Source organism: Schistocerca serialis, chromosome 9, assembly GCF_023864345.2.
Source record: "Schistocerca serialis cubense isolate TAMUIC-IGC-003099 chromosome 9, iqSchSeri2.2, whole genome shotgun sequence".
Lineage (NCBI taxonomy): Eukaryota > Metazoa > Arthropoda > Insecta > Orthoptera > Acrididae > Schistocerca > Schistocerca serialis.
The window spans coordinates 287531155-287557061 of NC_064646.1; the positions used below are offsets into that span (position 1 = coordinate 287531155).

At 40.5% G+C, this 25907-nt stretch overlaps 1 protein-coding gene across 1 annotated transcript in view; it reads right to left on the minus strand.

The window, feature by feature from the left end:
- Window positions 1-25907, minus strand: part of LOC126419763 (cubilin-like) — a 753686-nt gene that overhangs the window by 643515 nt on the left and 84264 nt on the right. Inside the window, exons 9-10 of the mRNA XM_050086938.1 lie at window positions 17174-17312; window positions 13415-13515 (exon numbers count right to left, since the gene is read on the minus strand). Coding sequence (XP_049942895.1) covers window positions 13415-13515; window positions 17174-17312 — 240 coding nt within the window. The remainder of the gene's footprint in view (window positions 1-13414; window positions 13516-17173; window positions 17313-25907) is intronic.

A 25907-nucleotide genomic window follows, 5' to 3' on the forward strand; every position in this document is an offset into this window, starting at 1 on the left:
GCTCTACAAATTGCAGGAAAACTCCATTCACTTCAAAAATGCTCTTCAGGTATATGAGCTCTTCTTGCAAATTATCTTTATCAGATATAAAGTGCGCCCTATGCAATAAGGTCTTAGGACAACTATGGTCCGTGAAGGATGATGGCAGCTACTGGCTGCCAGATATAGATGTATCTGTGTTGGTTTATGAGACACGGCATGTCCTAATGTGCCATCAACTTCATGGCAAACGATGACATCCTAAAAGGGGAGGCAGCCATCTTTTTATATTTCCATAGTACATTTGGTACCAGCATGGATAGAATTATAATGCTCAAGAAATCACTGTAATTCATTCATCCCGTGCGGCCGTACTACAAATGTGTCATCCATATGCCTCCAGATGACCATTGGTTTAAAACTTGCTGAGTCCCATGTCTTGTCCTTGGACTCTTTCATAAATTAATTAGCTATTAGAGGAGAGAAGGGGCTCCCCATAACAACTACATCAATTTGCTCATAAAATACACCATTAAACAGAAAATACGATGAAAAAAGTGTACGTTCTAATAAGGTCGTGATGTTCTTATTAAAACGTTGAACAAGAGTCCTTTAAAGGTACCTTCGTATATAATGATACCACATCAAAATTAATGAGTGTATCCATAATATTTAGCCTGACATTGCTAAATCTCTGAATAAAATCCATAGAATTACAAATGTAGTGACTACATTTTCCTATCAATGGTTTCAGTAAGGATGCTAAATGGTTCATGGTACGGGTTCCTGTTGTCATGTCCTAGTTCATGAACCACGGCAACGTATGAGTGGCCAAGTAAGTGGTCCTGACAGTTGGGATACCAGTTACTTTGGAATAAGGCTGGGCATCTCGGACATATTCTGAGTCGTGGTCATCTTTGTGCTCAGATGGCAAAGACTACCAAATCCACTGATTAGTCCCTCAACCATTAGGGGTAAAACTCAATGGGACCCGGGGAAAGTAAGGCTAGCAACCTGATTCCCTAGTACTTTAAATATGATGCTGGCAACAATCAGAGCAAAATGCCTTGGACCTTTGGAGGTGACGGAGTCCCACCTCTAATTGACAAACCAGGGACTCCTAAAATACGGCTCGGCAAACGAATGGTATCGAGATGGGAAGCTATTAATATCAATGGGGGCTACTCTGGGAAGAAGGTAGAGCTGGCAGAGGCTGCAAGTAAGATGGGCTTGGACGTTTTAGCTGTTAGTGACATTCGGGTAAGGGGTGAGAAAGACTGGTGTAATCAGCTGTACTTGGCAATCTGTCTTTTTGTAGCCACTTCATGAACCCAGTCAGACTTAGCCCCCGTTGTGCCATCAATCCAGTCCTATGAGTCAGGAGGTAAAACAGCTGCTATCTTCAAAAGCACATGGTACAGGTGTTCAGAAACAATATCCAACTTTCAACAAGCAAAAAGAATTCTTTCTCTGACAATACCAGAATCAGCCCTATGTAAAATCCTATTTATTGCATTGTTCTTGACAAAGTGAACCAACGTTGCAAATTTTGGAAGAACTCCATGGTCTCGGGTCAGTAAGAAACTTATTGAGTCTTGCTGTCTGATGTCATAATTCATCCAAACTATAGACCCATGAAACCATCTCAATATATGAATCAAATGTCTGTACACCTTCACCACAGGTGGCACGTTTGTAAGCGTATCTCTTTGCCGCCGATCAACGTCTGTGACCCACATGCACAGTACCGCAGTACCGCCGCAGTGGAGCATATAAGGCCATGCTTGGCATTTTGTCATCAGTCTTGCGACTCACTCTAAGGATGGCTGGACGATATGCAGCTGACATATCAGTGGAAGAAATTTTATTTGCAGAGCTGCATGCCTGAAATTTAATGGACTATTCATTACCCCATGAGAAGTTGAAAATGCACAAAACAAGTACCTCTTCAGGGAGGAGATGGTTTCATGAGTCCATAGTTTGGACAAATTATGACACTGGAGAGCAAGACTATTGAGTCCTTGAGTTTTTTACTGAACTGTCAGTACCACGAAGCTGTTGCAAAATTTGCAAGGTTGGTTCACTTTGTCAAGAATAATGCAGTAAATAGAATATTACATAGGGCTGGTACAGCTATTGTCAGAAAAAGAATTCGTTTTACTCGTCGGAAGTTGGATATTGTTTCTGAACACCTGTATCATCTACATTTGAAGATAGCAGCTGTTTTGTCTCCTGACTCATGGGAATGGACTGATGGCACAACATTGGCTAAGACTGACTGGGTTCGTTAAGTGCCTACAGAAAGACAGATTGCCAAGTACAACCGATTAGACCAGCCTCTTCAGGTGGACTCTGTTATTCACATATTCTCATAATTTTGATGGGTAAGGATCTGGCTGAAGCCATGTTATCTGCCTAAGTGGTAAATTTTGCCTCTACTCCAAAGACTTTGCTGATATCATCTTTCATCAGTGCCATTAAGGAAGCTGTCTGAGCCCGATCAGAGAATTCAGTTGAAGAAATCTGACGTCAAAAATGCCGAGCAATTACAAATATTGTCCACAAAGATGTAAAGTTTCTAAGGGAGAGAGATTTGTGATATGAAAGTTGGGTGAGGATACTAACACAGTCGTCCCTGCGTGCTGATAAAGGTAATGCTACTCTCCTTTTGCATCAGGAAGTCTACAATGAAAAGATATGTGGTCTACTTAGTTCTGGTGCTTACCGGAAGATAAACAAAGATCCTACCAACAAAGTGGCAATAAGAACGGCAGCCTTTCTGAATGCTTCATCACTACCAAAGGGTGTCATAAGAAGTTTAAAAGTGCGAGGTGCATTACCATTGAGATTTTATGGGCTTCCTGAAGTTCACAACATGGATAAGGATGAGTGTCTAGAGGATTTGTCTATGGGGCCTATAACGAGCACTATTGGTTCACCAACGTACATTTCTGCCAAATATTTAGCTTCCTTATTAACAATGTTGGTAGGAAAATGTGGTCACTACATTCGTAATTCTATGTATTTTATTCAGAGACTTAGCAATGTCAGGGTAAATAGTATGGATGTGCTCGTTAGTTTTGATGTGGTATCATTATATACTAAGGTATCTTTAAAGGACTCCTCATCTCTTATCGGCCAACATTCTGTTAAGAACATCACAGCCTTATTTGAACATATGCTTTTGTCATCTTATTTTCAGTTTAATGGTATATTTTATGAGCAGATTCATGGAGTTGTTATGGGAAGCTCCTTCTCTCCTCTAATAGCTAATTTATTCATGGAAAAGTCCATGGACAAGGCACAGGACTCACCAAGTTTTAAACCAATGGTATTCTGGAGGCACATGGATGGCATATTTGCAGTGTGGCCACATGGGATGAATGAATTATATTGATTTCTTGAGTATTCGAATTCTATCCATGCTAGTACCAAATGTACTATGAAAATAGAAAAACACGGCTGCCTCCCCTTTTTGGATGTTGTCATTCGCCGTGAAGTTGATGGCACATTAGGACATGCCATGTATCATAAACCAACACGGACACATAAGCCAGTAGCTGCCATCACCCTTCACAGACCATAGTTGTCCTAATACCTTAGTGCATAGGGTGCACTTTATATCTGATAAAGATAATTTGCAATAAGAGCTCATATGCCTGAAGAGCATTTTTAAAGTGAATGGATTTTCTCTGCAATTTGTAGAGCATTCAATTTACAACCTAGAGTGCAGGTATGTGATGGGGAAGAAGATAGTAATTCCTTCAGATCAAGTGTGTTTTTAGATTAGCTAATAATTTAATAGAGATAATGGTTTTAATGTGGAAAAAGCATCGTATCCAGCTTGTGGGGTAATTAACTGCAGAGAAGTCATCAAGGTGTCACTGCCGCCGAACATACACTGATAAACAAATAGAATGTTTGTACACCTCCGCCATAGGCAGTGCATGTGTAAGCGTATCTCTTTGCTGCCAACCAGCATGAGTTGTACCACCGTTACCACCATGGTGGGGCGTATAAGGTGACGCTTGGCACATTGTCGTCAGTCTTGTGACTCACTCTGAGGGTGGCCGGATGATACACAGCCAAAATATCAATGGAAGAAATTTTATTTGCTTTTTGCTATTTGGCCCGAAATTTAATGAACTATTCATTATATCGCAAAAGTTGAAAATGCACTATTTAAGAGTATACTGAGGGGAAGAGTAATGGGAAAAGGAGGTAATGTATTTCCCACAGTTGAAAAGAAATTTTAAAACCATCTGATATGGAAATTGAAGTTGCGTATGGGACCACTAAGACAAGACTCGTTATCAAAGTAGGCACAAAATTACAAGGGGCATTCGATGAGCAATGCAACACTTTTTTTTCTCAGCCCATTTTTGTTAAAAAAAGAAAAAAACAAATTGTTGTGGGACATTGTGGAAGATTCCCACTTCAGCCTCTATAGTTTCATGAAATTCCAATATGTCGTGGCACCATACATAGCCTTCAAAATGGCGTCTTTGACAAAGGTGTGTTCCAAGCAGAGAGCTGTCATTGAGTTTTTTTTTAGAAGAAAACCAGAACATCGCAGATATTCATAGTCACTTTCAGAATGTCTACAGAGACTTGGCAGCAAACAAAACCATGGTGAGTCGTTGGGCGAGGCGTGTGTCATCATCACAGTAATGTCACACAAACCTGTATGAGCCCTCACATGACTGTCAACCACACACACTATTACTCTTGCAATGTTGGAACATGCAGACACTCTCATCTGAGGTAATTGATGGATTACAATCAAACATGTCATTGCACAACTGGATGTCTTGTTGGTAGTGCTGATATACTCATCCACCAGTTGGGCTATTCAAAGATGTGTGTCCCTCTGGCTCAACACTGCCTTATGAGACTGAGCATGACAATTTTTAGTTGAGAATTGTCACAGGCGATGAAACATGGGTTCACCAAATCAGAAACAAAATGGCACATGCCACCTCTCCTCTGAAGAAAATGTTCAAAGCCACATCCTCAGCCACTAAAGTCATGGCAATGGTCTTCTGGGATCATGAATAGGTTATCCTGTTTGATGTCTTCCCTCATGGTGCAATGATCAATTCTGAAGTCTATTGTGCTACCCGTAGGAAATTGAAGAAATGACTTCAGTGTGTTCATTGCCACGAAAATGCAAATGAACTCCTTCTCCATGAAAATGCGAGGCCTCTTACAAGTCTGTGCACTCGAGAGGAACTCACAAAACTTCATTGGATTGTTCTTCCTCATACATCCTACAGCCAAAATCTCTCACCTTCCAAGTTCCATCCATTTGGCCCAAAGAAGAATGCATTCTGTGGGAAGCAATACATGGATGATAGGTAGGTTATTGATGCAGCAAGATGTTGGCTCCGATGCTGACCAGTGTAGTGGTAGCATGCGAGCATATAAGCCCTCCTGCTAATGTGGTGTAAGGCCATCACATTGAACGGAGATTATGTTGAAAAATAGAGATTTTTAGCCAAAGCACTGGGGAATAATATCGTGTATTGGAATCATGAATAAAACCAACCTGCTTTCAGAGAAAAGTGTGTTGCATTACATATTGAATACCCCTTGTGTAACTGGATACTACTATTGACCCACCTCTTAATGTAACCAAAAACGTTAGAGAAAATCTCAATCTGCTTGTATGTAAGTACCCTAATTGTACTATTATAATTGGAGGAGACTCTTATCATTCAGTAAACAGTTGGGATGGCTACAGTTTCATTACAATTGGGATGATTACACTTTTGTTAGTGGGGGCTTCACAAGACATCCTGTTAAATATTAGTAAATGCCTTCTCTGAAAACTACCAAGAACTGATAATTCAGAACCACCCTCATGATGGAAGTTTATTAGATCTAATGATATGAAACAGACCTGAACTCTTTAAGGATGTTTGCAACAAAACTGACATCACCAATCATGAGGCAGTGTAGCAGCACTGAATACCATAGTACAATGGGCAATTAAAACAAACAGAAAGATATATGAGGGTGGTCTGAATAGTTCTTGGAATGCAATAGAATAAAATTACTTACATCACTGATTTTTTTAATTTTTCAATGAAGTCTCCTTGTAGATTAATGCACTTGGTCCAATGATGTTCCAGTGCCTTGATCCCATCTCAAAAATGAGTTTCCTCCAGGCCTGCAAACTAGTTGTCAACTCCGGCTATCAATTCCTCATTTGAAGTGAATCTTTGTCCACCAAGAAAAATTTTCAGTTTTGGGAAGAGATGGAAGTCTGACGGAGCCATATCAGATGAATAAGGTGGGTGTAGCAACAATTTATACCTTAGTTTCTGTAATTTTGCCATGGCGACGGCACCTCTGTGCGGGCGCGCGTCAAGTGCTGCGTCACCCACCTTTCAGATATTTTTTTCATTTCTAATTCTTCAGTTAAAATGTGATATACCCTTTCAGATGATATCTGGCAAGCTTGAGCAATTTCACGCACTTTCAACGATCCTCCATGAGCATTTTGTGCACTTTTGCAATGATTTCTGGAGTAGTATCACATCTTGGCCATCCATAACACAGATCACCATATAAGCTCTCCCGAACAAATTTAAATTCATTTTTCCACTTGGCAACAGTTGAATATGAAGGAGCAGAGTCCCCCAGGGTATTCTGGAAAATTGACAGGAATGTCCTCTGCTTTCATACCTTTCTTTACGAAGTATTTAATCACTGCTTGAATCTTGTTTTTTTCCATCTTCGCAAATCACTACGCGGAAACAACAATAGAGCCACATCACTGCCACAGCTCTCTTCCAAGAGCACTGACGTGGCACATGTTTACAGTCAACAGTCCAAGGAATATCACGTGAACAACTCATTGCACTAGTGTTGTCATCTCTTGGTGATTCCGAGAACTTTTCAAGCCATTCTCGTATATGTTCAGAAATCTAGAAGAAGAATTAATAATGTCATATCTAAATGAGGAACCTGAGACTTTTGCTGAGAACAAGATCATGCAGCAAACTAAGGCTCAAAGTTAAAGGACCATGCACTGGATAGATATGTACGCAGTAGGACAGTCCACGATTAGAGAGACTATCAGTTGTTACAGTTACTGCATACAAACTTCTAAAGGAGGAGAGACTACTGCGTAGTAGGTGAAGAAAAGGCATAGGGCTGTAGACAGAGAAATGCTGGATGAAATGTGTTTGGTTGTCAAGGGAGCTACCGGTATGTGTGAAGCCTTCAATGACAACTATAACAAAATATTGTTGAAAAGATCTTTCAGAAAACCCAAAGCAACTCTGGTCATACATAAAGGCTATCATTGGTATCAAAGTTAAGTGTCCTGTCACTCACAGATGAGACAGATAGTAGCAAAGCAGAAGAAGAAATGCTTAACTTAGTTTCAAATGTTCCTTTCCAAGGGAAATCCCAATACTATTTTAATTCTTGTACCCTGGAAAGATGAGTAAAGTACCACTGAAAAGATGAGTGAAATAAGTATTAATGTCATTAGCATTGAGAAACAGCTGAAATGGTTAAAACTGAACAAAGTCCTATGTTATGATGAAATCCCTATAAGATTCTATACAGAGTATGCAGCTCAGTCAGCCCCTCTATTAACTATAATTTATTGTATATCCCTCGAACAAAAACTGTGGCCAGCAGTGATACCTGTCTACAAAAAGGGTAGCAGAAGTGATGCACAAAACTATCATTCAATATCCTAGACATTCATTTCTTGTTCAATCTTAGAATATATTCTGAGCTCAAATACAATGAGATATCTTGAACAAGATGACCTTCTCATTGCCAACCTCCACAGATTCCAAACACGTTGATCTCATTAAATCAAACTCATGTTTCTATCACATGACATCTAAGACATGGGTCGAGGCAGTCATATAGATGCAGTATTTCTTGATTTCCTAAAAGGATTTCACTCAGTACCACACCTAGGCTTATTATCAAAAGTTCAATTGTATGGAGTATCAAGTGAAATTTGTGACTGGGTAGAGGACATTTTGGTAAAAAAGACGCAGCAAGTTATCTTGGATAGAGAGTCACTGATAGGTGTAGAAATAACTTTGAGTGTGACCCAGGGAAGTGTGTTAGGTCCTTTGCTGATCATGTTGTATGTTAATGATCTTGCGGACAATATTAACATAAACCTCAGACTTTTTGCAGAGGGTGTAGTTATGTATAATGAAGAAATGTTTGAAAGAAGCTGCATAAATATTCAGTCAGATCTTGATAAGGTTTCAAAGTAGTGCAAAGATTGGCAGCTTGCTTTAAATATTACAAAATGTGAAACTTTGCCCTCCAGAAAATTAAAAAAAAAAAAATAGTATCCTATGACTATAATATCAACGAAGCACATTTGGAATCAGTCAACTCACACAAATACCAGAGTGTTAACACTTTGAAGGAACATGAAACATAATGATCACATAAGCTCGGTCATGGGTAAAGCACATAGTAAGACTTCAGTTTAATGGTAGAATACTAGGGAAATGCAAGGAGTCTACAAAGGCAATTGCCTACAAATCACTTGTGTGGCCCATCCTAGTGTGGGTGACCTGTACCAAATATGACTAACAGAGGATACTGAACGTATATATAGAAGGGCACCACAAATGGTCACAGATTTGTTTGACAGTGTCACAGTGATGCTGAAGAAATGAACTGGCAGGCTCTTGAAGACAGACATAAGCTATCCCAACAAAGCCTACTAAAAAAGTTTCAGGAACTGGCTTTCAATGATGGCTCTAGGAAGATACTGTAATCCCCCTAGATGCTGCTCCCATAGTGATCATGAGAACAAGATCAGATTAACTACAGCATGAACTGAGGCATTTAAACAATCATTATTCCCACACTGAATGGAACAGAAAAAAATTCTAGTAACTGATACCCTCGGGCATACTCTCTGCCATGCACATAACAGTGGTTTGCTCGGTATGGATTTAGATGTAGTTGTAGATGTAGGTGCATTAACAGGCACAGAAGCAACTACTGCTGGCTACCTCCACCAGGTTCAAAGCTGGCAGAATTGATTTTTTGGTTAAGCTAACTTATCTATGTGCTAGTGCTGCCTCACTTTACTATCCACCTGAGTGCCTCACTTTACTATCCATCTGGGTGCCCAGGAATTTCATATATGAAGCACCAGCCAATGTATAAGTCATTTTTATTTGTTTTGAATAACATAATATTTTTTGTAAGATTACAAATTAAGGTGGTGGGTGTTAATCACTTTTAATCCTGTTAAATTATTTTCCTAGATGTGTTGGATATGGATTTGTCTATGCCCTTTTCAGTATACTTGTGTCAACAGCAAACATCTCAGGTTTAGAATAGTCCTCCAATGTCAGAGGTAAATCATTTACACAGGCCAAGAAGACAAGTGAGCTGAGAATCGAATCTTGCAAGAACCATTTTCAGTGTCTGTCCACTCAAATTTCATCTTATTTTTGTTGCATAATATGTTAATGTTACCCTGAGTTTTCCATGGTTCTGAAATGACTTTATATTTAAAAGGGAAACATACAACTGTAGTTTCCACAGTATATTTTATGATGCAAACAATCACAGGCCTTGTCAACATCACAGAAAATGTTAACAGGGTAATTTTTCTTCTACCAATACTGACTGTTCATATCATATATTGTTTTCTCAGTAAAGAAGCATTTACAGAAGCCAAACTGAAGTGCTGTTAAAATGTTATTTCCAGAGAGGTGGTTCAATAGGCTGTTGTAAGCTACCTTCTCTAAAAAAATTAACAACATGGGAAGGAAGGTGATAGATCTATAATTGGAGGTTACTTGCTTTGCTCCACTTTTAGAAATGGGTACCACTACTGTATAATTCAGGTTTAGTAAACACACCCTGATTTATCAAATAGTTATGACGATTACCAAGTAAACATTATATATTAGTACTTTGGTTGAAGTTCCAGTGACTTAATGATTTTTGAGATCATCTTATAGATGATTTACAAAACTGATGCCTGGTAGTTGTATTTGCAATGCTTGTCTGAATAAGTCTAATGCATCTCCTTTTGATAGTCCATGTTTTGTTTCTGTGTTATCAGCTACAGTTACAAATAATTTCTTGAACTGATTAGCCACTAATTTAATTTAATATCATATGTCCCTTGCTAAAGTAGTAGATCTATAATTGGAGGTTACTTGCTTTGCTCCACTTTTAGAAATGGGTACCACTACTGTATAATTCAGGTTTAGTAAACACACCCTGATTTATCAAATAGTTATGACGATTACCAAGTAAACATTATATATTAGTACTTTGGTTGAAGTTCCAGTGACTTAATGATTTTTGAGATCATCTTATAGATGATTTACAAAACTGATGCCTGGTAGTTGTATTTGCAATGCTTGTCTGAATAAGTCTAATGCATCTCCTTTTGATAGTCCATGTTTTGTTTCTGTGTTATCAGCTACAGTTACAAATAACTTCTTGAACTGATTAGCCACTAATTTAATTTAATATCATATGTCCCTTGCTAAAGTAGTAGTAGTTTTACAAGGATATTGGGTATGTTTGTGGTATTGACAGGGATGGGATAGGTAGATGGCCACTGCCTTGTAGTAGTAACCTCCCAGCATTTCCATGAAGTAATTTAGGGAAACAACGGAAAACATATATCAGGGAGTTGAATATCATTTGCTTTAGTGTGTTTATTCATTTCATGGCGAACAATTCTCCAAACAATAAAGAATTTTGAAATACTGTACTGTTTTTGTCCCCTTTAATTCTTCATTAGAGCAGCTCTCTGCATTTAATAAAGCTCCCTTTTCCTGCTACAACTTATTTTGATCCCAGCTAGTGGCCATCCTTTTTCCCATGTGAGTCATGGTAAAGAAAAACAAGAACATTCTTAGAAAAGAACTAAATTTCTCATCTGCTTTGGTCCTTGGTAAACTTCTTTCCACTGTTCATTTGCAAATTCCCTCTGAATAGTGTAACTTGAGTTGGTACTTATGACAGAATGTTTCTCTTATTGCTTAAATCTGACTGATGAGGATGCTTCATTGCTGACATTTAATCATCATAATCATATAAACCATATATTATGGGGCTTACATCTACATAATGAGATACAGTTGTGTTTTGCACTAAATCCTACTCTCGTTGGGCGTGTTACTGCGGGATCAAACTATAACTGGAAATCTGCAACTAGTGCCTTTGACCTGAACCTTTTGAGATCATATCAGTATTTAAATATCCACATAAAAATTGCTTCCCAGTTATTTCTACACAATTGTATTAGGTTTTTGGCCAAGATGATTCGATATGCTTCAAAGCAGGCCACTACCACACAACTACCTCATGTATGGAGCAGATTCCATACTGCATGGAAATATTTTACATTATCGCAATATTCACCAAATTAAATAAATAAATACAACAGGACATGACAGGTGGAAAATTGAAATGAAGTAAAACAATGCTTCTCCCATAACTTATCATTTGAATATTTGACCACAGCAATGTAATTTCTGCATAACATTCATGTTAAAGATCTTGACTTGGCCAGAATACAGACAACATACAGTGGGCTGTGTAAAGTTATATAAGATTTTTGTTTGATGTACAACATAAAACAGCAGTTCAGCAGTTGAGTAACGTAAGATCAAATGGAGTGGCTTTTCTCCCAACTTTCATATATGTAGTAATCTACAAGTAATTCACACAATTACCAGTGTGAATACATCAGCAATCATCGTAATTTGCTGTTAGTATACTTTACAGAAAATCTTTAGTGGCTGCATCTGTCAATTAACATACAACTTGATTTCTTCCACCTCCCTGATGGTTCTCTTGATAGGGGTTACAGAGCATGATGTATGAATAAATGAATCACAGGCATATGATAGATACTGCTTCAGTCAATTTGGATATCCTTGGAAATTTAATATGAGTATCTATTTCTGTTCTACATTTTATTGCTTGAATGTTCCCAAAGTTTCGGGAAAATTTATAATGGTTAGATACTAATTTTCAATCATGTAGGTCCTACCTGTAACCAATCTAACTTAAATGGAAGGGCAAACCACTGAATAAAGATAATCTGTTTCCTGGACCATAGGTTGACAACACTGACTCAACAATGACATTTCTACATTTCACTATCATGCTTTAGCTGTACTCGTTCAGTAAATAGCTGAATTCTTACTGATTTCAGACCATTTTACTGTAAGAGCCCCAATGTCCCTACGCACCAAGGAAGCAATGAGAGGGAGGATTTAGTGTCCTGTACTCTGAAGGCATTAAAGATGCTGAAATTATTTGCAGAATGCAACTGTAGTATTGTGATGGCTGTCAGTGCAAACAAAAAATTTACAAGTACATAGAGCACTTTTTATGTGGAAGTGTACCTGTCTGCAACAAAGAGTGTTCAGATAGGTCATCCACTTTGAAAATGGACAGGAACATTGATAGAGCTGAGTGAATGATTCATAACAATTATCATGCCATAATTGTGCATTAGTTGAGAGTAAAACACATGAACCTTTTATTTATTAAAAATTTGTGTTTATTGGGTACTATGTCAACTGTCAAACAAACAGATTCAGTCACATAGTAATCATTGCTGAGACATGGGACCATCACTACAAACCACAGAGTAAGCTGCAGAGCACGTTGTGAAAACATCCATCTTTCCCTGCAGCAAGAGACATTCAAGAACCAAGCTTCTGCAGGAAGTGTTTTGAGATATGAAGGATAAGAGAAGTTTACAGAAGGTGTGCTTTTACTTCAGGAATACGACCACCCTCATACTGCTGAAAAAACAATCCAATGTATCCAAAATCTTGCTTTTGAGCTCCTGGGGCATCCATTGTATGGTTCTGACTTACCTCCAAGTAATTTTTGTCTTTACGATCTGATGAAAGATCACCTGCTGAAACTAAGTTTTTGTCAAATGGCAAGGCTGCAAGGTCGATGCAGCAGTGCATGAGCACAATGCTGCAATGTTTCTTCCAGCACTGAACTACGAAGCTTATTAAGAGATGGGTAAAGTGCAAATGGCTTGAGGGAGATTATGCAGACAAATGATGTTACTTACAAAGCTGTTTTGCCAGTAACAAGTTTCATTTGTAAAAATGGCCAAATTGCCTTTCCTTTTTTAGTTAGTCTCATGTATTTGAATTGATGGCAGTTTTCAGTACAGCATATAAATGTAGTTTGTATCATTGTTCTCTCTGCTATTGATGTTACTGGCTTCTTTCACATTACACAAGTGTTGCTTCAGATAGAGAACTACAGAAAATGGTGCATGAGCTCATTCTTCTCAGAAGTCTTTAGTTTTAATTTGTAGTTTCCTGTTTAAAGTTACTGGGCTAACAATAAATACTTTCACAATCTTAAAATATCTTGTTTGCAATATGAGAAAAAGAATTTTATTAAATCAAGAAGATCTTACCTTTGTGTTGATACATTGCACATAGGGTTGAAGACTGCATCCTCCATTATTTTGCTCACATTCATTAACGTCCAGACAATAAAACCCATTTCCAGTGTAGCCTAAAATGAACATTGCAAGATAACTCCATAAAACCAACAATTAATATAAAATTACTGATTTATAAAGTCATACTGAAAACTATAACAGCTCCAAATATATATATACAAGGATGATGTAACTTACCAAACGAAAGCGTTGGTATGTTGATAGTGTTGATAGACACACAAATAAACACAAACACACACACAAAATTCAAGCTTTCACAACCCATGGTTGCTTCATCATGAAAGAGGGAAGGAGAGGGAAAGACGAAAGGATGTGGGTTTTAAGGGAGAGGGTAAGGAGACATTCCAATCCCGGGAGCGGAAAGACTTACCTTAGGGGGAAAAAAGGACAGGTATACACTCGCACACACACACACATATCCATCTGCACATATACAGACACAAGCAGACATTTGCCTTCTGTTCCAAATTACCAGAGCCACTTCCTCATCCCCTCAAACTCAGAACCTCCCATAGAAGAACCCCAAAAGTGCCCCACTTGTGACAGGATACTTTCCGGGACTGGATCAGACTCTGAATGTGGCTCTCCAGCAGGGATACGACTTCCTCAAATCCTGCCCTGAAATGAGATCCATCCTTCATGAAATCCTCCCCACTCCACCAAGAGTGTCTTTCCGCCGTCCACCTAACCTTCGTAACCTTTTGGTTCATCCCTATGAAATCCCCAAACCACCTTCCCTACCGTCTGGCTCCTACCCTTGTAACCGATCCCAGTGTAAAACCTGTCCCATGCACCCTCCCACCACCACCTACTCCCGTCCTGTAACCCGGAAGGTGTACACGATCAAAGGCAGAGCCACGTGTGAAAGCACCCACGTGATTTACCAACTGACCTGCCTACACTGTGAAGCTTTCTATGTGGGAACGACCAGCAACAAACAGTCCATTCGCATGAATGGACACAGGCAGACAGTGTTTGTTGGTAATGAGGATCACCCTGTGGCTAAACATGCCTTGGTGCACGGCACAGTATTACACCGTCCGGGTTATCTGGATGTTTCCCACTAACACCAACCTGTCAGAACTCCGGAGATGGGAACTTGCCCTTCAGTATATCCTCTCTTCCCGTTACCCACCAGCCCTCAACCTCCGCTAATTTCAAGTTGCGCCGCTCATACCTCACCTGTCAATCACTAACATCTTTGCCTCTGTACTTCCGCCTCGACTGACATCTCTGCCCAAACTCTTTGCCTTTACAAATGTCTGCTTGTGTCTGTATATGTGTGGATGGATATGTGTGTGTGTGTGCAAGTGTATACCTGTCCTTTTTTCCCCCTAAGGTAAGTCTTTCCACTCCCGGGATTGGAATGACTTCTTATCCTCTCCCGTAAAACCCACATCCTTTCGTCTTTCCCTCTCTTCCCTCTTTCCTGATGAATATATATAAAAGATGATGTGACTTACCATACGAAAGCGCTGGCAGGTCGATAGACACACAAACAAACACAATCATACACACAAAATTCTAGCTTTCGCAAACAACGGTTGCTTCATCAGGAAAGAGGGAAGGAGAGGGTGTCTGTGTATGTGTGGTTGGATATGGGTGTGTGTGCGAGTGTATACCTGTCCTTTTTTCCCCCTAAGGTAAGTCTTTCCGCTCCCGGGATTGGAATGACTCCTTACCCTCTCCCTTAAAACCCACATCCTTTCGTCTTTCCCTCTCCTTCCCTCTTTCCTGATGAAGCAACCGTTGGTTGTGAAAGCTAGAATTTTGTGTGTATGATTGTGTTTGTTTGTGTGTCTATAGACCTGCTTTCGTATGGTAAGTCACATCATCTCACGTTGTATTCACTTTCCCCTTTTTACCGTAATACAATTTTATTCCGCCTATATATACTCAATAATATGTAACCCACTTCCAAATCATAACCAAAAAAATTTTTATTTTCCGCTTTCAACACTACCGCTGCTATAAAACCCACCGTTTCTAGTTCAATAACAGCTGCTTTCACGTATTAAACAACCATTTCGGCTAGTTCTAATAACTTTCACTTTATTTCCACTTCCGTTTTTCGCACATCACTGATCATTTTTAGCCGCTCCTCACAGGTTTTAACGTCATTATTTCTTCGTCAGACAATTGTTAGCCCCATTTTCGTAATCTTTCACCACAACACCACTCCTTTTAATACATTTACACGTTTTTTCGAAATTTTCCCGAATTTCTCCGTCCTTTAACGTGTTTCAGCGGCAACACAACCACCTAACCTTCATGCACATCGCTGTCTACCAACCCAAGTTCACCACAGGATCAACTTAACCAACACTTTTTCGCCTTTTTTCATACCAGATCTCCAGTTACTTTCTAGTTCACCCTTATCTCTCCCCATATATTTTTATCTTTCATTTTCATTTCAACCTCATGTTACACTTTCCACCTTCTAATACCATGTCACCCTCACAACACCCCCACAACGACCCCATTAAGTTTTATTTACATTCCCTCCGCAAACATGCCTTCACCCTAGCCAGATTACGCTCGCATATTTTATTTTCTCAGGCTCGTCTGACATTTGACATAACCCCCAAAGGCCTCACACTTAAAGTTCCCATCTCTGGCTGCAACCCTTCTTTCCATCAGTCCCTATACCAGTTCCAAAAAAGGTCTTTAAATATGTCTGCTTGTGTCTGTATATGTGTGGATGGATATGCGTGTGTATGCGAGTGTATACCCATCCTTTTTTCCCCCTAAGGTAAGTCTTTCCGCTCCCGGGATTGGAATGACTCCTTACCCTCTCCCTTAAAACCCACATCCTTTCGTCTTTCCCTCTCCTTCCTTCTTTCCTGATGAGGCAACAGTTTGCTGCGAAAGCTTGAATTTTGTGTGTATGTTTGTGTTTGTTTGTGTGTCTGTCGACCTGCCAGCACTTTCATTTGGCCACAGATTTGCCTTTTAACCATAGAGTTAAAGTTTGACACATTGCTTGAGACAACAATAAGTTTCTATATATCAAAATACACGTTACTCATTTTATGGTCACAATCAGGTCTACTGTTTGTACTTCACAACTACTGCTGGTTGTTCCTTTGAGAGGTGATACATTGTCAGTATAAGTTGGACCAATTTTTGCAGTTTAAGATCAAGACCAGCCTCTAACATGTGTGTGTGTGTGTGTGTGTGTGAGAGAGAGAGAGAGAGAGAGAGAGAGAGAGAGAGAGAGAGAGAGAGAGAGAGAATTTTTAAACTAGGGAGACAATGAGAGTTTATTCACAAGCTAATCCTATTCTATGTCGTTAAATGTGCCTGTACACCACACGTCAATGAGGTAGATAAATGGTTGCTCTTCCTCAGTTTTGTTTATAGGGATATAAGAACTACATAGATGTTTATAATAATTTCAACGCAAATGACTCCCGGCTTTTGCATAACAACTTGTAATGAATGTACACACCCAAGATCTTTCAGAAAATGATATAGCTAGTTTTTGCAATAGCCAATTAAGACAGAGATTTTCAATTTTCTTGCATTCCCATAAAAAAAGACAAGTGGGACATAACAGCTAACATAAACAACTAGCATATAAAGCAGGTGTGAGGCAATTCTGTAACTATTTCAGAACCTCATACTAAACTTGTAATAGTTATTGCATAATTGTGTATAATACTTGTGATGTTGTTAACTACATTTGAAATTATAGCATCCAGCACAAACCTGTTGGGCAAGATCCGCAATGAAATGACCCTGGCACATTAATGCATGGTACAGGTGGATCCCTGGAACATGCTGGGCTACTACTTGAACACTCATCCACGTCTTGAGTGCATGAAATTCCATTCCCTTTAGTCCAGCCCTGTTAAGAAAAAGCATTTTCACTGTCCCTTAGGTCAATTGCTACTACTGGTACCATATCAAGTTACCAAAACTGGCTGTGAAAAATGATTCATAGAAAAATGTGATATAGTAACATGTTCATTAAATGGAGAGGAACATCACAACTAATTTATGTATACAAACGGCACATCCCCAACCACAGGACTGTCTATCACTTCTTCTATTGATGAGAATTAACTTTTTCTTACAGTATTTCCTGTTCAACTTGAGCGCCATTACAATACCATTTGTTCAGTTTTATTTTCTATTTTTTAATTTATTGCATAATCATGTATTATACTTGTGACACTGGTAACTACATTTTAAATTCTAGCATGCTACAGAAATCTGTTGGGCAAGATTCACAATGAAATGACCCAGGTACATTAATACGGTTTTTTCTTCCCACAGGATTGGCAACTAATGGTCGCGTACAATCAAATGCTAAGAAATCTGGAACAATTATATGATGCTTTTGGAATGTGTTTAGTAATGAAAAACCTTATCTGAAAGAGAAGCACACGAGATAGAGTCAAATTCAGGGTCTCAGTCATCACTGTGTATTTAAAGGGGAAGAAAAATATTCGTCACGAAACGGCATCAAAAATGGGAGAAACATTAAATGCGCCTTGGAGACGTAGCTGCAAACTTTTAGAGTGTCATGTAATAACATGAACTTACCACAGTCTCATGTTCGAGTGTACACAGTCGGGGATTCCCTCATCTTCGCATTAATCAAACATTAACCTTTATTTCTTATGTGTGAAAATTGGCTAACTTCGAGTGGTTACGGAGCTCGCCATCGACTTTCGTGTCACTTCTGTAATGCATTAACCCGCCACATATTCGCTTCTAGCTATACAGTAATCTCTAATCTGCCTGCTCTGAGAGGAGGTGGAACTTATCCCAGCAGCCAAACTGCTACCTACCGCAAACTTCTGCTCCCAGCATCCTCCGCAAAAAGGCCATCTAAAACCTTTCGTGACGGAGTTAATTACAATTATAGATATTACTATAAAAATTAGTTCCATGCTTTTAGAATGGATACTGAGTAAGGCCATTTCGATTGCTGTTTGTAGTTTTATTATTATTTTAAATCAGACGTTTTATGTCCTGTGGACTCAAAGTGGAATAAGCGGTTTCTTAAATTCATTTCCCCTAGAGTCCAGCGGGACGTCATAAGATACATCCCACTTTAATTTTTTTTTATTTACTACAGATTAGGATCCGTAAAAAGAAAAAAAGTAAGTTTCCGTTTCATATCAAATCAAGGGAAACAAAGCTAGATTACAGCAACAAATAAAATGCATAAATGTAAAAATTTAGATACAAATGTGAACAAAAGGCACAAATTTGAAAGTATTTTGTAAATAAACATGTACACAAAGCTGTATATTTGTAGCAAACAAGGTAAAAAAGACAGACACATGTATCTTAACTCAGTTTATTACTGACAGGAAAAATGATGAAATAAAACCCTCAAAACGCAAAATGCACAATGGAAAAATGAAACAATTAAGCAAAACCTTGCGCAACATATCCCAAACAATGAGCTTGTTGGCTCCAAATAGTTGATACAGTTAACGCTAGATCGCAGCGCAACACAGGCGTCAGACTTTCATATCCCTGTGAACTCGGGGAAATAATTTTGTGAGACACGGATGTCCCTCTGGTCACGAAAGGTTTGAAGTTAGCATTCCCCAACAGCCATACCAAAGCGCTCCGGTGACCATCGTGCTTCCAATGCATCCTTTCACCACTAGTAACACCGTCCAAAACATTGACAGTGTTGTAACTTTGGTATGACTGCACGTTGTGGACACGGCATATTGAGAAACCCAAAGGCTTAAGGTCCTATGTTAGTATTGTTTGCTTGTTTCAATGTTCATATCACCCGTTCGTTTGGAGCCTTAATAGTTAAACCCCTGTGTATGTGACTTATGTAAGGGTACTGATTTTACTACCTTATCAGTCGTTAGTTAGTTAGTAAACTGCTTCCTATATTGATGATTATGATTGTTTGTAATATGAGTCACATCAAGATGTAACCCGTTATACAGAGTGAATCAGGGCATTATTTATTATCCAAGCTCATCGTTAGTCTATGACTGTTAGCTTTTTGTAATGACTTCAAGCTGGGAACAAAGTGACTACTGAACTGTATTTTCGCGAAGTAGGGGAGAGAGTGTCACGGGCACGATACAAGATTTAGGACGACAGCCATTTAAAAAAAAGCCTTCTTCGTTGTGGCAGAATCTTCTCTCGAAGTTTCAGTCACCAGCTTTCTCCTCCGAATGCGAAAATATTTTGTTGACGTCGACCTACATAGGGAGAAACGATCATCTTAATAAAATAAGGGAAATCAGAGCTAGCACAGAAAGATATAGATTTTTTTCCGCGCGCTATTCGAGAGGGGAATAATAGAGAATTATTGTGATTGTGGTTCGACGAAGCCTCTGCCAGGCATCTCCTGAGTATCCTGTAGATGTAGATGTACCAAATCACAAGGTGAAAATGTGAAACGAAAAGTGCGTGTGCTACGGTACTGACGCAGTCCAGCGACGGAGCACTGAACATTTACATGTCTGACGGAGTAAACTGTGATTTGTTCAATCGTGGAAACTTAAAAAGGCGAGAAAAATGTGTACACGCAACGGACGCAATCCAGTTACGAAGCACGGAACACGTTAGTTATACGCTGCGTAACAAAATTAAAGGAGCACCTTTTCGGAACCCTGTGATTGTTTCCCATTGCAGCGCGTAAGTTTGAAAACTGGCTCAAAGGTGCCTAAAAGCTTCTTCCGTAATGGTGCAAAAACGTGGCGCCCTGCGAAGTCACCCGCGGCTCGGGGACGTCAGAACCGCGACACCCAGCATCGAAACCACTGGCTGGCAGAGGAAAACATTTCAGACGTTAATTTCCACACATTTTGCCGTCTAAAACAACAGTTCACAGCGCGATGGGCAACAGGAAGGTGCCCTTGACACTGCTCACACCCTCAGACGTATCCACCCTTAACCAGTGCATTAGCCGTGTCACGATAGATGAACATTCCCTGGTCCACCGATCGAAAAGTGCTGCGAACAGTTATGCAAATCTCTAGTGCGATTGCAGACTGTCGTCACACTGAGCAACGCCGGTAATCTGGAACGAAAACATGGTTCGCGATTACCAAATGTTACCATTTTATGTGGAAATTAAAATTTGGTTCTTTCTGGGGTGTATACGTTGTCTCTTCCAAATGTCTTTACAAATAGGCGTTCGTTGTCCTATGATCACACGTTTTTCATCGAGGCTTTCTCAAGTACCGTAAGTTTACTTATAACCATCCTGTAGTTAGCGAAGTGAATTCGACAGAAGAAGAGAACGAAGACGAGGCGATTGAAGAACCTGTTATCGCCACATCGAGGCGAAGAAATGTGTTGATCTGTTACTAAAATATGCAGGACTAAATGTATTTGTTTATAGGTAGGTTTTCACTCTCCAGAAAATGTAAAATATGGATGAGAAACAAATAAACAATTGCATGATTATTTTCCGAAAGTAAATGAAAGCAAGTGATACAAAATACAATGTTTTTAATGTAACTTTATAAACAAGTTGTCACTTTATGGCGGATAACACGTAAGTAATACCGTGGGCTGTCAGATTCCGCATGTAGCATGTTTAGTAAGTACAGGAAATGGCAATTGTCAGAAAAAAGTGCTTTTTGTATTATCTTTGTTTTCAAGTTATCCGTGAAGTATCACGCGGGGATTAACACGGATAATCGGGAGCTTGTTGCGGCTGTAGCACTGAACTGCGAGGAATATCAACAAACAAATCTTATCGCTCCTGCAGTGCTGGAAATCGGAAGCGTCAGGTGTGAAATTTTTTGTGGAGAACAAAAGGTATTCTGTTACAAAATGTTCTCCACTCATTCTTGTTTAATGTTTAAAACTTATTTTTTTGTGGAGAACAAACGGTATTCTGTTACTAAATTTTCTCCACTCATTATTGTTTAATGTTTAAATCTTACTAGCTACGGATTTCGACGCAATTGTGGCTTCGTATTTAGACACTTTCGCACCTTGATCAACATGTCATATCACCGCAAGTATACCTGGTTGATGCACTGCAACATCCGACTGGCTAAACGAGTTTTAGTCCAGTTTTCTTAACAATGTATAGAAAATAATATTCAACACAATAATGGTAAAAATACCTGTAGCATTTTCTAACGTATAAATTGTGATTTAATGAAATAGAATGTATCCTTAAAAGGTTAGTAAATGCGCCCAATCTTACGACAGTAACCTGTTATTTTCAGTGCTTTAATAAACTCTACAATCATATGCACATAATCGTACGCAATTTTGTGATTTGTAATGCAGAACTGATGACAAGTAAGTTTTCCCCAGGGAAACTGTTGTGCAGTGCAAGGTCCAGACAGTATGGGGTCCACACCACGTGGTGCCGCAAATGGTCAGAAGCCGTTTGGATACCACGTCCTATTGGGCTGTACATTGTGGAGAACATATCATGTGTCACATACACTCCGAGGAGGTGTGCACAGTACATAGTAGTGGCAACTAGGGCCCTTGCCAGCGCAGGGCTCTTACCATATGCCACATATGCTCAGAAGCAGTGTACGTTGCTCATGCTACAGGGCAGAGCAGTGCAAGGTTCTTGACAGTGTGGGACCATACCATGTGCCACATACGCTCAGAGATGGTGTACACGGCACATGCTAGTGGGCAGCCCAGTGCAGAGCCTCTGACATTGTAGTGTCCATACCGCGTACAAGTCTGCCAAGAAATGGTTTATGTACCACTTGCTACCGAGCAGTGCAGTGCAGGGTCCTTGACAGTGCAGGACCCATATCATATGCAACATCTTCTCAGATATGGTATATATAGCACATGTTGCTGGGCAATGCTGTGCGGGGCCCATGAAAGTGCAGCGTCCATATAATGTGTCACGCGTGCTCGGAGGCAAATTACGTAGAATATGGTTCACTGAAGAGCCGAAGAAACTGGTACACCTGCCTATTACCATGTACGGCCCTCGTGAACACGCAGAAGTGTCGCAACACGACGCGGCATGGACTCGACTAATGCCTGCAGGGCTATCTATAAATCTGTTAAGAGTGCGAGGAGGTGGAGATCTCTACTGAAGAGCACGTTGCAAGGCATCCCAGAAATGCTCAGTAATGGTCATATCTGGGGAGTTTGGTGGCCAGCGGAAGTGTTTAAACTCAGAAGAGTGTTCCTGGAGCCACTCTGCGGCAATTCTGGTCGTGTGGGGCGTCGCATTGTCCTGCTGTAATTGCCCAAGTCTGTTGAAATGCAGAATGGACATGGTGCAGATGATCATACAGGATGCTTACGAACGTGTCACTTATCAGAGTCGTATCTAGACGTATCAGGGGTCCCATATCACTCCAACTGCACACGTCCCACACCATTACAGAGCCTCCACCAGCTTTAAACGTCCCTTGCTGACATGCAGGGCGCATGGATTGATGAGTTTGTCTCCATACCTGTACACATCCATCCGGTCCATATAGATTGAAACGAGACTCGTCCGACCAAGCAACATGTTTCCAGTCATCAACAGTCTAATGTCGGTGTTGACGAGCCCAAGCGAGCCGTAAAGCTTTGTGTCATGCAGTCATCAAGGGTACACGAGTGGGCCTTAGGCTCTAAAAGCCCAAAATGTTCAAATGTATGTGAATTCCTAAGGGACCAAACTGCTTGGGTCAACGCTCCGTAGACTTATACACTACTTAAACTAACTTATACTAAGAACAACACACCACCCATGCCCGAAGGAGGACTCGAACCTCCGGCGGGAGGGGCCGCGAGTCTGTGATATGACGCCTCAAACCGCGCGGCCACTCCGTGTGGGCCGAAAGCCCAAATCGATGCTGTTTCGTTAACGGTTCGCACGCTGACACTTGATGATGGCCCAACATTGAAATCTGCAGCAGTTTGCGGAAGGGTTGCATTTCTGTCAAATTGAACATTTCTCTTAAGTCGTCGATGGTCCCGTTCTTGCAGGATCTTTTTCCGGACGCAGCGATGTCTTAGATTTGATGTTTTACTGGATTCCTGATATTTTCGGTACACTCGTGAAACGGTCTTATGGGAAAATCCCCACTTCATCGCTACCTCGGAGATGCAGTGTCCCATCGCTCGAGCGCCGACTATGACATCACGTACAAACTCACTTAGCCGGCCGGTGTGGCCGAGCGGTTCTAGGTGCTTCAGTCTGGACCCGGGCGACCGCTACGGTCGCAGATTCGAATCCTTCCTCGGGAATGGAAGTGTGTTGTGTCCTTAGATTAGTTAGGTTTAATTAGTTCTAAGTTCTAGGGGACAGATGACCTCATGGATTAAATCCCATAGTGCTCAGAGCCATTTGAACAAACTCACTTAAATCTTGATAACCTGCCATCGTAGCAGCAGTAACCGATCTAACAACTGTGCCAAACACTTGTTGTCTTATATAGGCGTTGCTGACCGCAGCGCCGTATTCTGCCTGTTTACATATCTCTGTATTTGAATACGCATGTCTATACCAGTTTCTTTGGCGTTTCAGTGTATGTGTCCTGTGTTGTCAGGATCCCCGCATTGCCGCGTCCAGTTTTTCTCTGGATAATTAACTATTAGCAGCTTTGAATTGAAATTAGAAACGCTGTTTACGATTATTTATCCACAGGTTTACAGTTTTTAAAGCACCAGAAATAAAAAAACCGTTGAAGTAAACTTGTGTTTGTTTCGAAAGTTAGAGGAATATATTTCACGTTATTCTCTGGATAGTTTACATTTATCTTCAGCCATTTGCCAGTTCACTTCTTTCGGCATCTTCATGACACTCTCCTTTAGACCGAAATAGCCTGTGCTCAACTGTGCTGCCCTTCTTTGTATCCGTTCAACGTCTCCCGTTTAGTCCCCCTTGATGTGGGTCCCACATATTTGGCCAGTAGTCCAGGACGTCTCACACGAGCGTTACGTCAATAATCTCCTTTGCAGACTGAGTGCATTTCGCTAGTATTCTGCTAATGAACCGAAATCTGCAACCTGCTTTACCTGTGGCTGAAGCTATGTTATCCTTCTATTTTGTATCGCTATAAAATTTTAGACGCCAGTATTTGTATGAGCTGATCGATTCCAGTTGTGACTCATTGATATTATAGTCATAGGACACTACTTTTTTCGGTTCGTGAAGTGCAAAATTTTAAATTTCTGAACGTTTAAACAATTTGCCAATCTTTGAACCCCTATCAAGACATGACTAATAGTTTGATTAGTAATAATGTACGAGGGGCGCTGAGTAAGTAGTAAAACACATTTTTTTCTGAAAGCAGCTTGGTTTTATTCAGGATTCCAATACCCCATATTATTCCCCTCTCCTTTGGCTACAAAACTCTACTTTTCAACGTAATCTTCTTTCAATGTGAGAGCATTAAGCCAGGTTACTGGGAGGCCCTGTATGGCCGCATGATACCATTGTAACGGTCGACGTCGGAGCCAATGTCTTGCAGCATCAATAACCTCACCATCATTCACATACTGCTTCTTGCAGAGTGCATCTTTCATTGGGCCAGAAAGATGTAAGCCGGAAGGTGCAAGATCCAGGCAATAGGGAGAATGAGGAAGAACAGTCCAATGAAATTTCTGAGCTCTTGTCGGATGCGCAGACTTGGATGAGGCCTTGCATTGTCATGGAGAAGGAGACGTTCGTTTGCATTTTTGTGGCGACGAACACGCTGAAGTCGTTTCTTCACTTTTATAAGAACAGCACGATACTTCCCGATTTGATCGTTGCACCATGAGGAAGGACATCAAACAGAATAACCCATTCAGAGTCCCAAAAGACCACCGTCATGACTTTATACACTGACGGTGCGGCTTTAAACGTCTTCTTCAGAGGACCATTGCTGTGGCACCACTTCATGGACTACCATTTTGTTTCCAGTTCGAAGTCATGAACCCACGTTTCATCGTCTGTGGCGATGTTCGACAAAAAGTTGTTACGATCAGCCCCGTATCGCGCAAGCAGTTCCGCACAGATAATCCTTCGTAGCTCTTTATGGTCTTCTGATAGGCGGCGAGGAACCCAGTGGGAACACACTTTCGAGTACCCCAACTGATGGATGAGTGTCAGCACTACCAACAGAGATATACAGTGGTGCAGCGAGGTGTTTGATTACGATCTGTCCACCACCTCTATTGAGGATGTCCACACGTTCCAACGTTGCAGGAGTAACAGCTGTGTGTGGCCGGCCGGCACGAAAGAGATCGGAGAGGTTTGCGCGACTTTGTTGCGGTGAAGACAGAGGATCGGCCAACAACTCAAAGTGCCTTTTGAGCAGTGGCTGGCTCGTCTTATGCTTTGCATTAAACCTTGGTTGCTATTTTGTGGTTAGTCTCCCACGGTTATCGCGATTATGCTGTTAGCCTCTCTCTCCGCGAGTAGCAGCAGCAGCGTGTATCGATATTCGCACCCTTGTACTATCTTTGGCCTCGCGCTTACAGTTTCTGGATGTGCCACGTGCGGGCAGTTGGTCGGTTGGCGTGGAGCAGCGAG